The sequence below is a fragment of the Typopeltis vanoorti genome, chromosome 1 (assembly GCF_054136105.1).
Source record: "Typopeltis vanoorti isolate ZY-2024b chromosome 1, IOZ_Tvanoo_1.0, whole genome shotgun sequence".
Taxonomy (NCBI): domain Eukaryota; kingdom Metazoa; phylum Arthropoda; class Arachnida; order Uropygi; family Thelyphonidae; genus Typopeltis; species Typopeltis vanoorti.
The window spans coordinates 8,328,590-8,344,792 of record NC_143549.1 but is presented as its reverse complement, the minus strand read 5'-3'; the positions used below and the strand labels follow the sequence as shown (position 1 = coordinate 8,344,792).

The 16,203-nt window shown below is 34.6% G+C and overlaps 1 protein-coding gene across 1 annotated transcript in view; it reads left to right on the top strand.

Moving 5' to 3' along the window:
* Window positions 1-16,203, top strand: part of LOC150109765 (ras-related protein Ral-A-like) — a 121,361-nt gene that overhangs the window by 35,704 nt on the left and 69,454 nt on the right. The window contains exons 2-3 of the mRNA XM_090408905.1: window positions 1,471-1,587; window positions 14,954-15,162. Coding sequence (XP_090265031.1) covers window positions 1,483-1,587; window positions 14,954-15,162 — 314 coding nt within the window. The 5' untranslated portion in view covers window positions 1,471-1,482. The remainder of the gene's footprint in view (window positions 1-1,470; window positions 1,588-14,953; window positions 15,163-16,203) is intronic.

Genomic DNA, 16,203 nt, shown 5'->3' with positions numbered 1-16,203 from the left:
GGCAAGGTATGATAGATACTGTGTGAATGTCTAATAGTTGTTCTTGACATGATGTTAGGGCCTCCCTCAATAAGTCTGTTGACTCCTTTGGAGTTGCCCGGAACAACAATAATAATAATCATTATACCTGCTTTTGCTCTTTCTTCTTTTTTTACCCCACTGAAGACTTGTATATAGTTGTTTGTTTCTTTTGTAACTTTTTGTTTTTTCTTTGTTTCTGTTACTATACATATATTTTATGTTAGCTTGGTTTAGTTGTTTATCAAGTTCTTCTTCTTTGTATGTGATGCTTCTCACATTTGATGTTGCATCTTCATTATGTGTTCCTTTTTTTCAATTTAATTTACCTTTTCCTGAATTGTGGTCTTTTTCCTGATAATCCATCTGGCTTTTCTTTGGATGGGACTTGAAAGTATATTGAATTGAATTTCCACAGGGCAGGTTACTAGCCTGTTGTTGGGTAAGTCCAGTGGTAGGGCTGCTACCTAATGCCTCTGGACAGGCAGATCTAACAGCATTTGCTTTCTTAGGATGTTAGGGTTATATATTAGGATTATATATTAGGATTATACTGCCTATACTTGGTGGCAGTGCTTTGTTTGTACTTTTAGAACAGGATGGACCACGAGAAGGTGAGGTTGGCATTTGAGTGGGATAGGCTATGTATTGCGCTTCACCACCCCTTCCAAAACTTTGAAGAGGTTTTTCATAAAATGGTGGGAGATCATCCTTGGAAACTGTATAAGTACGGCATAAACAATGGAATGAGAAGCAGGTTTTTTGCATGCAGAGTTGTGAATGATTGAAATGCCTTTCCTGAGAGTGTGGTGTGTGCAGAGCAATTGAATCTATTTAAGGCTGTATGATGATCTGTGTGTATGACAAAGGGAACTCTGGAGTCATTGACTCCATGAGCCATGAGGTCTTAAAGATCTGATAGTAATAATAATGTTTTGTAACACTGTTCTATTATTACTTTTGTTGCAGAATTTCCAGTGTGTCAAAGGTTTGATTGTTTTCAGTCTATTTTTTTTTTCTCCTCTATTATAGTCTTGTTTTCAGGAGATATGAACAAGTGTGAAGGTCACTATCAACTATAACATAGTAAGTTTTATTTCTTGTGTGTTCTCTCCTTGGGAATTTACTAAGAATTAGTTCATATTCTGGACAAGAAATCTAGCATATTTTTACTATTGTTAGTTTTACTGGTTTTTTTTTCAAAAAACATGGAAGAATGTCAGTTTGGAAAATATTGCATTGTAGAAGGTGAATAATTCCAAACAAGAAATCTTGATGTAAAGCAGAAATGAATAGTATGTTTGTTTTAAATGTTACATATGGTACTAATAACCACCAATTTTTATGTATTTTTCTTGCAGAGAGAAACTGGATCTTAATATATATATATATATATATATATATATATATTTTTATTTTATTTTTTTTTTATTTATTTTTTTTTTTTTCCAGTTTGCCTTTAAAATGTCAAAGCTCAAAACTTCTCAATTGGCATTGCACAAAGTTATCATGGTTGGCAGTGGTGGTGTTGGAAAATCAGCATTAACTTTACAATTTATGTATGATGAGGTATGTATATAAACATTTTTTTATCTAAAATTTTTAATATAAAAGTTCTTTCTATAGATATTACAAAAGGTAACAAAAATCACTTAAATACTGAGAAACTGACAAGAAAGGATAAAGATATACTTAAGGTGTTTAATATGAGATATATCTGACTATTTTGCACAAATTTGGTTGCTTGTATTACTTGAAGTGCTGGAAAGGTGATGTTGGTACAATTACTAAAAATTATAACTGGTTTGTGGAATGCTTAGTCTTATAGATTCATTAATAACAGTTTGTTAAATGAGTAGATACACAAGGTTTGTTTTCCAGGGGATAAAATGAATAGTGATTGAGGCATTGGATACGAGGAGTAACTGAGCAAAGGAGTTGATGGTGATAGTGGAAGTAGTAGGGACAAATTACTTGACTGGGAATAAAGAGAATGTAAGATATATCAGGAAGTTATTGAGAAGGATAAAAGATAATAGTATGACAGGAAAGGTAGTCATTGTGTTGCCCAGAAATTAGAGTCATGAGGTGGAGAGCAAGATTTATGAATTCTTGTAGATAAGCTTATAGGTTGCTAATACATAGGTATTGATTACTCAGGAAATAACGTATACTAGAACATTAATTATAAAAACTTTAATGAATACCTTCCTGTTGCATTGCCATCATCTGGGATCACAAAAACAATATGTGCATGCAGGCACTAATACTGAGCAAATGAAGCTGAAGAAAGACAACAGAAGTCAGGCTTAGTCTTATATGGTGACTGCTATTGGACTATATTGAGTTGTCTTGGCCATTGGGCTGATGATCTTAAAATATTGGCTTCCCATGTTTAGGGCAGCCTCTTGCACCCAAATTTGTTGATGTTTGGAAAGTATTTCAGAGCTGAGGCAGACTCAAGGTATAGCCTTTCATACTTGTATTTGCTGCAGTATAATAGTGATCTTCTTCCAGCATATCCTGTGGTGGGCTTGTCCAAAGCATAGTCAGGAAGTCCTAAGTGGCTGTATTGGTGGAACTGAATATATTCCTTGTGTTTGGGTATCTTGAAATTGGCTGTCCTGCCTGTTTGTCCATAATTAGGACAGTTTGCAACTGCATGGGATCTGGTAGGTCTGGGGTGTGTGGCCTGTGGTCTGTGACCAGTTGCAAGGTCATATATCCTTAAGATATTTGTTAATTTTTTGAATGTGTCCAGGATATATGGAGTGGTGATAGATTTTGAGTAATCTCTGCTTTGAAGGGGACAAAAAGGATAAGTAATTACTATTATTAATATCTTGTGTGTAAATTGATCAAAATTATGCCCATTTTTTGCCAGATCGGCAAAAAAATTAAAAGAATATATTTTTAGTGTGCCACAGAATTTTAATAATTAGTCTAGGTGTGCCATATTATGAAAAAGGTTGCAATTCACTGGCTTAGAGAATACAGAGAAAAGTATGAGAAAGTTAAGTGAAGAAATATATGAAAGTAGCTGAACAAAAGTTATGTGAAGGCTGGTCAAAATCTAGAAGATAAATATCAGAAAGGTGGCAAAATGTTCTGGATAAAAAAAGCATAGAAATAGAGGAAAGAATACTGTAAAAGGATTCATAGATAATAAAGGTGAAATGAAAACTGAAAATAGATTTTCTAGATGTCTGAAGTAATTACCTTGAAAGATTGCTAAATGAAAGAAGAGGGAAACAGTAGTATAAAATATATAAGAGGAATACAATCAAAAATATATATCCATAGAGTAGGTAGAAAAAGATCCCAAAGCTTGAAATGTGGAATTGATAGCTAGAGTAGAATTTGGCAAAAAATGGTTTTCCAAATGCCACTGAGTTTGGTGTGAGGTGTGAATACAGGATATTACTACAGACCTAGTGGATAAGCTGCTAAGTGACAGTGAATTGTATTGCCAAATAAAACTAATGGGCACTAAACAATTGATCATCATTGGTGACTTGAATTATCTAAACATTGATTGTTTAGTAACGAAATCTCATGAAAAAGAATGATGTTTGAGTTATTTAAGCAGAACTGGGCAAAATAGCTCGAAGGATCGCTTGGATGTAAAGACACACATGCTGATAAACAGGGGTATGTTATTATCCTTCTTCATAATGCTTTGATATGACCATATGTGGACTACTGTGCACATATTCAGTTGCCTGGGTTTCTCTTAACCACTTCATGTAGAAGTGGTTAATAGGGTTCAGAGGTGAGTGACCAAAATGTTAGCTATTGTAGGTTTTCCTTTTTTGAGGTTAGACTTAGTCTGTAGGTCTAAGTCTAACCTACACGAATGAGAGGATATGACAGAAATATACACTGCTTGAAAAGAAGTCAACAAACTCCCCATCGGTGAAGTGCATCATGCCATGTAACAAGTCAAGTTTGTAGCCAGTGTAAATTAGAGGAATATGATGGCTGCAAGAAGGGAACTGACAGTTTGAAAGAGGCATTGTAATAAGATGCTATGTTGTAGGCCTATCTGTTTGACAGATTTTAAGAATAAAATTTCAGGATTATCCTTACAACTCATAGATTTTTCTGGTTAGTTTTGATGTAGTCTTACTCTTTACAAATATCCCTCTAACAGATACAATTGATTTGCTTTACAAAGACTTTCCTCCAGATGTAAAATTATTCAACTTTGTAATTAATTCAGGATACTTTAGATTCCAGAACAAACTATATAAACAAATCGAGGGAACAGCTATGGGGTTTCTCATTTCGAACAACATATTCTGGACGTTTTTTCACCTAAATCATCAGTTAGGTATAGATACGTTGATGTGTGTTTACTGTATGGAACTCCTCTTTGTCTGATCTTCATGAATTTTCTTAGAAAAATTAATTCAGTTAACCCAAGAATCAAATCCCCCCCCCAGAAGTGGAAGACGACATTTGTCTTCCTTTTCTGGATGTTCTCATTCTTCATCAACCAAATGGCAGTCTACAGTTCTCAGTACATAGAAAACCAGCTACAGTGGTAAATACATTGATTCTAACTCTCATCATCACTCTTGTCAGAAATATGGTGTAATCAAATCCTTTCTTGATAGAGCTCATAAAATGTTTGCTACAAATTCTCTTTTAAACAAGGAACTGTTTATTATCAGAACTACCTTTAGTGCAAATGGTTATAACAAAAAATATTAAACTATTGAAAACATAATAATTATGGCCATACTGGTAAATACATTAATTCCTAACCCTCCTAGAGATGAAATTACCAGAATTTGTATTCCATATATTAAGGGACTTCTTAAAAAGAATAGCAAGATTATTTCATCAGATTAATGTACAAGTTGCTTTCCATCCAGTTCACAAACTTAATACATGCCTTATCTCACCAAAAGACAAATATCCTCCTCTTTCTTATCCTGGAATTTATAGAATCCCCTGCTCTTCTGGCTTATGTTATTATGGAAGAACATCGGGAATACATTTCTCTTAACGAACCCAACAAATCCAGTTGAGCAAATCGCACTTTATCTACAAAACACATAATTCAGTGGAACAAAGCCAGTGTTACACAAAAGTTACTTTCTTCTAGAAAGATGCTACAAAGAAAGCTATGAAGCACACATTCACGACCTGAATCTGAACAAAAACGATTGCCTAAAACTTGCTCAATTTTGGGGAGTTATGTTAACTAATACTCACCATTCATGTGTTCCATAATTGTAATTAAATATTATGGAGGTGGCATAAGAGGATTGGTAATAATCAGTTTCATGAGGATTACAAAAAACAGGCAAGGAGGGTGACTTGGTTGGTAAGGGCAGCAAAATTTCATTATAAGCAACAGTTAGCCAATGAAGCCAAATAGAATCCTTGGGAGTTCTTTCGATATGTATCCACCAAAAAAAAATTATTATGGAAGGATAGCACTGATTGGAGAAAATGGTATAAGAATAACTGCTGTGGAGGATATAGTTGAGATACTTAATGAGCATTTCATAAAGGTCTTTTATTCTTGTGAATGTGACAAGATGTCACATTCATAATGTGAATGTGACATCATGGAGAGTTTTGGAGGCGAGACTGACTGTGAGTATATGTAAGTACAGGTAACCCTCGTATAACATAGTACTTATACAATACAGTTTTGATATAACGCAGTCTACAAATTGTAGTAACCCTTGTACAACATGGTTTCGATATAACGCGATCTACAAATTGTAGTAATCCTTTCATATATTTTTCACTGTGCGACTTAAAAATCAAATTTTATATTTGTTAAATTTGTATCACACATGTAGTTATAAGTAATGAATTTTATATTAGGGGAAAATACCCTTCAGCATGCATGTACATCAATTGTTAACCATATAAAGTGTTTATTGTTGAAAATTATGTTCATTTTCTGCCAGGAAAGCGCATTAAAAATCATAAGTGTGTTAATCTCAAGCTGAGCACTTTATTTTCTGGTGAGTTACATACATAATTAATATGTAGTGCTTTTTTTTTATGTAAAAAAAAAAAAAATTTTTATAGTAATGGCCACAAACTGCAACGAAAGGGAAAAACCAACGTTGAAAAGAAAATTTATTTCTTTCGAAGAAAAAATTTAAATCTCTGATTGGTTGAAAAATGGAGAAAAACCAGCAACTGTTGCAAGGACTTTGAATTTAAACGAATCAGCAATTCGAACTAACAAAATGAACATAAAATCCAAAAAAGTATTTATTGCTGGCTCAATGGTAAGTGCAAAGCACGTTGCTCGTGTACGCAATATTCTAATGGGAAAAATAGAGACATCTCTAAATATTTGGACAGAAGGTTGCACTCGCAAAAAAATTCCTTTGGATGGAAATCTTATTAAACAAAAAAAGCTCTCGCACTTTATAAACATTTATGATGCAGACCAAGTGTTCAATGTAGACAAATCCGGGTTATATTGGGGAAAAAATGCAAAAACACCTATATTTTGAAAAATAAAAGTCAGCTCCTGGATTCAAAGTTCCAAAGATAGAATTACTCTACTGTTTTGTAGTAATACATCAGGTGATTACATGACAAAACCAGTGTTTATTAACTGATCCTCAAACCGTCATGCTATGAAAGATTAAAATATGCACTTTATTTTATTTTGCATAAAACATTTATGCATTATGAAGTTTATGTACAATTTGTAAATTTATAATTTTATACTATGTATTTGTTTCATAATTTATATATTTTCATAACTTGCATGAATTACCTGAATTAAATAAAAATATTTTTTTGTTGGATATGGCATTGTTGTTTATATAATTAAAAAAAAAAAAAAAAAAGATTTCGGAACATAATCCTACTTTTTCTGTGTGATCTGAGTCTTGTATAATGCGATTTATATAACGTGGCATTTCTATGGAACCTAACATCCGCATTATACGAGGGTTACCTGTATGTGGGAAATTGGGCAAACTTAATATTAATAAGACTTTGGGACTTGATAATATATCACCACGTGTTTTGAAGGAATGTGCCAAGGAGTTGGCATCTGCCTTGACATATTTGTTTAATGAATCTTACAGTGGATTGAGTTAAAAAGGAGTGAAAGGAGGGCAAGATTGTGCCACTTCATAAGGGTGATAGAACTCGAGCATCAAATTATATTTCTATCTGTGTGTCAGATGTTGTGGTTAAAGTGCTTGAGAGGCTGGTGAGAACCAGGATCCAGAATTGGGTTGACAACAATGATATTATCTTTGATGAACAAGCATGGATTTGCTAAAGGGAGATCATGGTTTAGTAATCTACTTACTTGTTACAATAAGGTGGTGGCTTCATTGAACATAGGAGGGGGATACACAGTAGTATACTTAGATTCTGTAAAGACTTTTGATAGATTACTGCATAATAAGTTGATAGTCAAACTAGAGCAGATGGGGTTGGATATTAAATTAGTGCATCGGACAAAGATGGGCTATCTGATGGGTATCAGCAAGTTGTGCATGAGGGAGCAATATCCTGGAAGAGGGAAAGTCACTAGTGGTGTGTCTCAGGGGTCTGTTTTAGGACCATTACTGTTTAACCTGTATGGGCAATGATTTTGATGGGAATATTCAGTTGTTTGCAGATGATGCAGTTGGTTAGAATGACTTGCTTGAAAGTGTGGTGTCTGCAGGGAATTTGAATGTTTAAGATGTGGTATGATGAATTGTGTATATGACAAAAGGACCTCCTAGATGAGTGAGGTCTTAGGTAATAATAATGATCATCATCATCATGCATATCAAGGATTTAGGTCTAGCATGGCCTGTTACGGCCTTAGAAGTCATCGTTTAAGAGGACGTCCTGGTTTTCTTTTTCCTAATGGCTTCTACTTTAAGGCTTGTTTTGGTAATAATTCCCTAAAAGAATACAAAAAAAAAAAAAATGTAAGAGGTCTAAGCTATGTGTATAAGTAGCTATAAATGAGAACACTTTGGTAAGAATATGGGAAATAAATATCTGGAAAGTGGCCAATGTTCTGGAGGCTATTGAATAAGCTTAGAAATGGAGGAAAGATTACTATAAAAGGAATCAAAGATGATAAAGGTGACATGTAATCTGCAGATGAGGACATCTTAGATATCTAGAGTAAATACTTTTAAAGACTGTTAAATGAAAAAGCAGTGACAGAACCATGCTAGCAAATTTTCAAGAGGAATGCAAAGAGGGAGTATATATATCAGTCCTCGAAATAGAAAAAGACATGAAAAACATGAAATGCAGAAAGACAGCTAGAGTAGATAATATTTGACCAGAAATGCTAAAGTGTGGAGTGGCTACACTGCATAATTCAGAGGGTCGTAAGGTTTAATTCCAGTAGAGCTCTAATAGTTCCAGCTTTATTCCTTTTTATAGTTGATGTGAGAATTACAGATACATTTCTGTAATAAATATTCCAATTAAGATTTTTGCTATCATACTTGGGAAAAATCGTTGAAGAGAAACTTGGAAAAGAACAAGCTATATTATGACCAAATATGACCAAATCGCCAAGATCAGATTTTCACTTTACAATAAATAGTTGAGAAATCATGGAAATATGATAATCATTTCTAATTAAGCTTCATAGATCTGAAAAAGGCATTTACATAGTCTGTGTTTAAGTTGCAAGTCAGCAGTTAGAATTGAAGGAAATACAGAAAGTTTCATGTAAAATCAGGGATAAGAAAAGGATGCACATTATCTCGTATTATCTATATTGATCTCATTATGAAAGAAAGTATCATTGCATTCAATATTAGAATTGGAGGTGTCAAACTTAGCTTTTTGCTTTAAGCAGATGATGTGCTCCTAAACGCATCTAGTGCAAGTGTCTAGGATTCTTGAACTAAATTGAATAATAGCTGTAACAAATTTAGCATGAAATTCAGCAATAAAAAGACCAAAACTATGAAAATTGGCAAAAATAATGAACATAACTATATTCTGAATGGAGCCTATTGAACAAGTAAAATAAAATTTAGCTATTTAAGAAGAGTTTTTTAGTGAACCCAACAAATCCAGGTTAAATCTAGAAATAAACAAAATAAGCAAAGCTGGTAGTTGGTAGCTAGCTGAATAAATTTATATGGAATAAGAGAGAAATTAGCCAAAACATCAAACTAGCAGTACACAAGACAGTGTTCAAACCAATTTTAAGTTATGTATCTGAGAGTTGGGTTAGAAATAAAGTGCTTGGTCAAAGACTAGAGACCACAGGTATTGAGGGTTCTGAGAAAAATTAGGAAAGTGAACAGATGGCATCAATGGCAGAATGATATAAAAAATGAAGATATTAGAAAGTAACTTGACATTATTAGCATTCAAGAATGTGTCAGCAGAACTGATCTAAGGTAGTATGGCCACTTAAATAGAATGGGTGAAGAAAGGTTAGCAAAATAGGTGTTTGATGCCAAGATTGCAGGAAAGAGATCCAGAGGAGGAAGACGAAGGTCTAGGTGGATTAATTCAGTCAGAAGTGCCTTAGCAGCATAAGATGTTAGATATGACAATATTGGAGTACTTGCAAGAATATATTGATTTGGTAAAAAATTGTTGATAGGAGATTAGTAATAATGTAAACTTAATCATGTAGTACTCTCAAAGTAACCTGAACATCCCTTGGGAATACATATCAGGAAATTGATGATGGTGGTTGTGACCAATTCATATCGTTCATGTCTCATAGTTGTTGTTTTTTTAATAGCTGTTCATTTCTCATGGTGTTTCATAATGTAGCCAGAAACTAATACCTAATAACTTATGCATATAGTTTTTAAATGTTTTTGTTTTGTACATCTGTTATGACATCGTATGCCAGAACATTATGCATGTACATGAATGCCAGAATTATGAGAAAATGAGGAGTTTTTGCCATTAGTCAGCTTGACTTGGCCATGGTTGGTGACATAGTGATCTCCAAAGGCCAAGAAATTTAAGCAGATGCTTTACTCTAGGAAGATCACATGTACCATGTTTTGTCACAGATTCAGTGTTCGCTCATAAACTTTTTGCCTCAAAGAACAATAATTGGCATCAGCAAGACCTGGTTGACAGAGAATGATATAATCACAGGGATAGAATGTAAGGGATATTATATTATTAATATCCCTTGCATTCTATTATGTTATAAAGGATAGAGGAAATATGGCAGGAGTCGTAGGTTTGATGAATACTGAAAAACATCAAAAATAGAATTCGAGGTTTTGTAGGCCTGAGTGTGCCAGGACTATGTGACACACTCCGAGACAAAACAGATGTGGCCAGTCACTGTGGAAGAGACAGGAACCGCACCACATAACCTTCCATAGAAAACCATGGCAGATTTAAGCAATAGAGACAAGGTTGGACCCTCTGCAACTTTTGTCTCTTGGAAACATTACAGGGAAGAAGAGAAAGAAAGTAGAGAATGTAAGACAGATACTATGAAAATGGCATATGAAGAAGATACCTTAAACCCTGCGGGGAAGGTATCTCCTGATCCATCACATCTGAAAACCAAGAATCTTCTCTTAAGGCTTGCAACTTGGAATGTAAGGACCTTATATGAAGCTGGGAAGTTAGATAACCCTATACAAGAACTTGAAGCAATGAAAATTGACATTCTGGTATCAGTGAAGTCAAAAGGACTAATAGTGGAAAAATAAACAGAAAGAGTAATTCAATTATATACTCATGTGGAGACAGTCATAGGAATGGAGTAGCATTTGTACTAAAGAATAAAATTGCCCAATCCTTACTTGGATTTTGGCCTATAAGTGATAGAGTAATTGCATTAAAAATTGCAGCTCAACCTTTTAATATTTTTATTGTCCAAATATATGCACCTACTCCTTATTATCCAGATGAGGATGTAGAATGTTTCTATGAAGGCATTCAAAATGAAAAATATGGACTTAATTTCAACTTCAAAAAAAAAAAAAAAAAAAAAAAAAAAATGTTGGTAACAAGAGAAAAAGGGGAAATATCCAATATAAATATTAAGATCAGAGGAAATACCTTAGATCAAGTAGAGAGTTATATATTTGGGTCAACTAATTATAGAGAATGGAAAGTGTGATAAAGAAATATTAAGAATAGAAATTGCTAGATCAACCTTCATTAGTGAAAAACATGCTAATGTTTTTCATGACTTAAGCTGCCCAAATGCTGTGTATGGTCAACACTGCTATATGTAGCAGAAACCTGGGCAATATCAAAATATTGTGAAAATAAACTAAAAGTCTTTGAAATGTGGATCCTCAGAAGAATTAGTCCCATGGACCGCCAAAAAAACTAATTTAGAAATATATTAGAGATACATACAGTTCATATGGGTTGGATTTGTGCAAATAGAAAGATAAAAACAAAAAAAAAATGAATATATATATATATTCATTTTTTTTTTTGACTATACGAATATACATATATGTATGTATGTTACAATGGTACCTTAGTTTGCGAGCATAATTCATTCTGGAAACGTGCTCGTAATCCAAAGCACTCGTATATCAAAACGAATTTCCCCATAAGAAATAATAGAAACTCAGATGATTTGTTCCAAAACTCAAAAATATTCATATAAAAATAATTAATAGAAAATACATAAAGTAATCGAATTTATTAATTACATTACAATTACATATTACAGTAATTGTATTGGGTAGGACGACTTTCATTGTCACTAACGCAATCACTGCTATCTGTTGACTCTTTTTCTTTTTGTGCAACTTTAACAAGGAACCTATCTAATGACACTTGCTTTTGCTTCCTTTTGAGGATTTCACGGAAATATGACATTGCATTGTTGTTAAACAGATTCATCGCTCGCACTGCCACAGCCTTACTCAGGTGCTGCTTTTCTACAAAATTTTGCACTGTTTCCTACATTTTACACACCTCCCTAGACTTCTTATAAAATCTTGCGATGGCGGCCACTTGCATACCTTGTTCGTGCTTTCTGATGGTTCCTTCTTAACTTCCACCGTAATCATCTCCTTCTTCTTACTGCCTTCCTTTTCAACCCTTTTCTTCATTGGGGCCATTGTTGTAGTACCATTAATAAAGAACGGTCACTACAATTGGACACCAAATAAAAAAATGCTTTACGCACACGCACACATGGTCACAACGCTAGCACGAGTGTTGACTATACGAATGAGGTATGCCGACTGAGACCACACATGCGAGACAATTACCCACAATCCCGAGTGGCTTGTGATCACATGACTCTCGGCAGACAAAGCGTATAGGTAATACAGTACTCGTGTTGCAAGACATCGCTTGTTTATCAAGTTAAAATTTATTAAAATTTTTTGCTCGTCTTGCAAAACACACTCGCAGACCAAGTTACTTGCAATCCAAGGTACCACTGTGTGTGTGTGTGTGTACTAAAACTAGATACTAAAAATCACAAATTTAAGTTCAGATTGTCTCTAATCCATTGGACTGCATCTGGAGTTACCTGCAACAGGTCTGTCAATGTGCCCTTAAAACTCCACATTGGGCAGTCCTGGATAATATGATTGCTGGTCTGTTGATCAGCACCACAGTCACATGTCGGTGATTGATGCAAGCCCCACTTGTATATCATAGTAGCACATCTGGCATGGCCTCTCCTCAGAAGGTTGAGTGTGCTCCATTGTCGTCTAGGCAGGTCAAAGCCAGGGGGGCCTCTGTTGTGGGATCATAATGAGGTGTCCATTTTTTATTGTTGAAGTAAGCCAGCAATTCTTCCATTCAGTTTCAGGAGAATATATATCTGGTTGCTGAGTTTTCTAGTAATTGGGTTGTGGGACTTTAAGTGAATAAGTGGTAGATTTGGAGGTCCCTATGGATGGGTAAGGTGTTATTTCCCATACATTTTATCCACTCTCTGTTAGTGGCAGCTTTCCTCCTTATGTCTGGTGGTATGATGTTAGAGAGTGTTGGTAACCATCCAACAGGTGTAGACTTTATGCAACCCGTAATAATTTTCATGGTATCGTTAAGTTGCACATCAACCTTGCTGACATAGTGACTCAAATACCACACTGGAGCACAGTATTCTGCACAAGAGTACACTAGGGCATGGGCAGCAGATTTTAGAGTGTTGGCTCCTGCCCCACAGCCCGAACACACAAGCTTCCTGATGATATTATTCCTAGTTTTTAGCTTTTGGCAGACATTTTCCTGGTGTTTTCTGAAGGTTAAAGAGTGATCTAAGGTGACTCAGAGATATTTTGGGTTGGGGTTGTGCTTCAAAGTTTCTCCTTTGAATGAGACCTTCAGCCATTTATCAGCTTGATGATTGTTCAAGTGAAATGTGCAAACTTCAATTTTAGAGGGATTTGGTGTAATAGTTGTACAGAATTCAAGGTCAGAACTGAGCACAGTCTTGGCCTCTTTCAGGTGTTTAGTCTGAGTTGCCACCACCAGATTGTTTGCATATGCGAACTTTTGGGATGAGGTTTGTGGTATTTTACTAATGTATAAATTAAAGAGGAGTGGAGCTAGCACAGAGCCCTGTGTTTTTTAGTACTCTAAAGGGACTATTTTAACCATTCAGTTGCACCTTGAATTTGTACTTTGATGTCATGCGCTTTAGGATGTTAATCATCTTTGGATCTTGTACGACAGTTGCAAATTTCAGTATGAGTTCATTCACCCAAACTGTGTCGTATGCAGCGGACAGATCTAGGAATGCTACTGAGGTTTTAAGGCCTTTTTGGAAACCAGTTTTTATGTGTGTAGTAAGGGCAAGTACTTGATCGCAGCAGCTGCAAGAGTCTCTAAATCTGGCTTGTTCATTTGATACTATGGCATTAATCAAGGGGTAAATTCGATTATAGAGTAATCATTCAAAAAGTTTATAGGGAATACTTAGTAAAGATATTGGTCGATAGTTGCTGCATTAGTGGGCTCTTTTCCAGGTTTTAGGATAAATTTGCTCCTCAGGAATTCCTTTGGGATGTTCCCACCTTCTAGAATTTTACAGAAAAACTGCAAGAGCCACTCAAGCGTTACTTCCAAGATTTTTAATAAACTCAGGGTATATACCATCCAGGCCTGCTGCTTTGTTATTTTTCAGTGATTTAATTGCTTGAATCAGTTTGTTTTCGGTGGATGGCATTGAGAGGTGGTTATTTTGTTTGACACTTCTATAAACATGGATATATTTAGTCCTAATTTCTTTAGAATAAGATGCACTAATCTTTATGTTGTTAGATGTTTGCTGGATTCTAGTTGCTATGTCTTTAGGAGTGATCTCCGTGACTTCTTTCTGCTTGGAAACTGATGCAGTTCTGAGTTGATTGGAGAAGATAGGACTCTGTTGAAAACCATTAAGAAATGGTAAACCACCTGCATTGGTCACATATAAAGGTATGAATCCCTACAAAAACACTTCTAGAAGGAATGATACAAGGAAAAAGAAGAAGAGGAAGACAAAGAACAGATTAGATGGGAAATATTGAGGACTAGACCTTTTTGTCCTATGAAGAATGTAAAAGAGAAGCACAAAACCTTACATGGTGGAAGCTCATGGTAGTCAACCTCGTGGAAGGAGATGACATCTCATAAGGAAAGTCTGAGGGAAATGGTTCGTTTGACATAGTCTGGTGTGAGATAAAGGCCAGTAGGGCAAAATATATTATTGGTTGCTGCTGCTGCTGCGGTCCAGAGGATGATATGGATGCCATGTTTTGGCAGGTTAACACAATTAATGTAGGTCAAGTAATTATCATGAGAGGATATAGATTGGAAGGAGGTAAGTTCACATGGCAAGATGGAAATGGAATTTAGTTCAGATATTATACAGTTACTTTAATACTTTTTTTTTATTATTTTTTATTTTATTTTTTATTTTTTGTAGTGAACCATGTTTATCTCTAAATATATGTGAAGAATGACTGGATTATATTTACAACAAAAAAAAAACAACTGTTATTTCATTTTGTAGTTTGTTGAAAGTTATGAACCGACAAAGGCAGACTCTTATAGGAAAAAAGTGATGTTAGATGGAGAGAACGTTGAAATTGATATCCTAGATACTGCTGGCCAAGAAGACTATGCTGCTATTAGGGATAATTATTTCCGTTCTGGAGAAGGTTTCCTGTGCCTCTTTTCAATAACAGATTATGAAAGTTTTTTGGAAGCCAGAGAATTCAGGTAATTAGTCTTATGTGTACTACCATACAGAATACATACCTGTGTAAGTATTCTGTATGGTTTTAGCTTTACCTCCCTCCCCCAGAAAAAGTATACAACACTAAACATTCTACAAATTCTTATGTGCAAGAATTGATATATAAGAATTTACTGGAAATCAGTGTTTTTTAAGTCAAGAATGATAAACTTAATATTCTACATATGGATTCCATATCTCATTATGGGAAATCTACTATTCATATCAAATCTTTTCAAATTCATATCATTACAATCAGTGTATTTTAGCCATCACCATGGAAAGCATTGTAGGTAGAGAAAGAATGAAGAACCATCTCTAAAAGCAGAGTAAACATGTTGGAATATATTCATATATGTATCGCAACATTTACTTAAAGATGAAAATGTTAAGTATGCTAACACTGTGTAAGTATTAGTGTACCATGAATTTTTACCTTATCACAGCCATAGTTGCTTAAACAAAGAAACAAACCAAATGTGTTCTTTATGGTTCTTCTGGTAAGAAAATAGTGAAGATGGTTGCATTTAGGGGGATATTAAAGATCTGTCCTGATTTCATAGCAAAAAAAAAAAAAAAAACTTTGAGAGTTTTTGAAAATTGACCAGAGAAGAGCTTACAAGAATACAATTCTCGATATTCCCTATTTATATGTAGTTAACATTGCCGAAATGAATCGTTTGGCTCTTTTGACTATTACAGTTTATGCACCAACTAAGAATTCACTTATGCAAAATACATCTCTGACAATGGATTGCTCTTGTGTTGAATAAGGAGTCTTGCTCTCTTAACCCTGCGGAGGTCACGGTCGTAAAAATTGCAGCTTAGGTCGCGTGTATCTGAGAGATGCATTCATTACTAGTATGTGTTAAAATGCGATAAGCTTAAAAAAAAAAACTTGCAAATATAATACATGATGGTTTATTTATTTTCAGTTACAATCTAGAAGTTATTGAACAAAGAAACAAATTAAAAAAAACAACTAAATCAATACTATACTGACATCGGAGTTCAACGTATTTCTC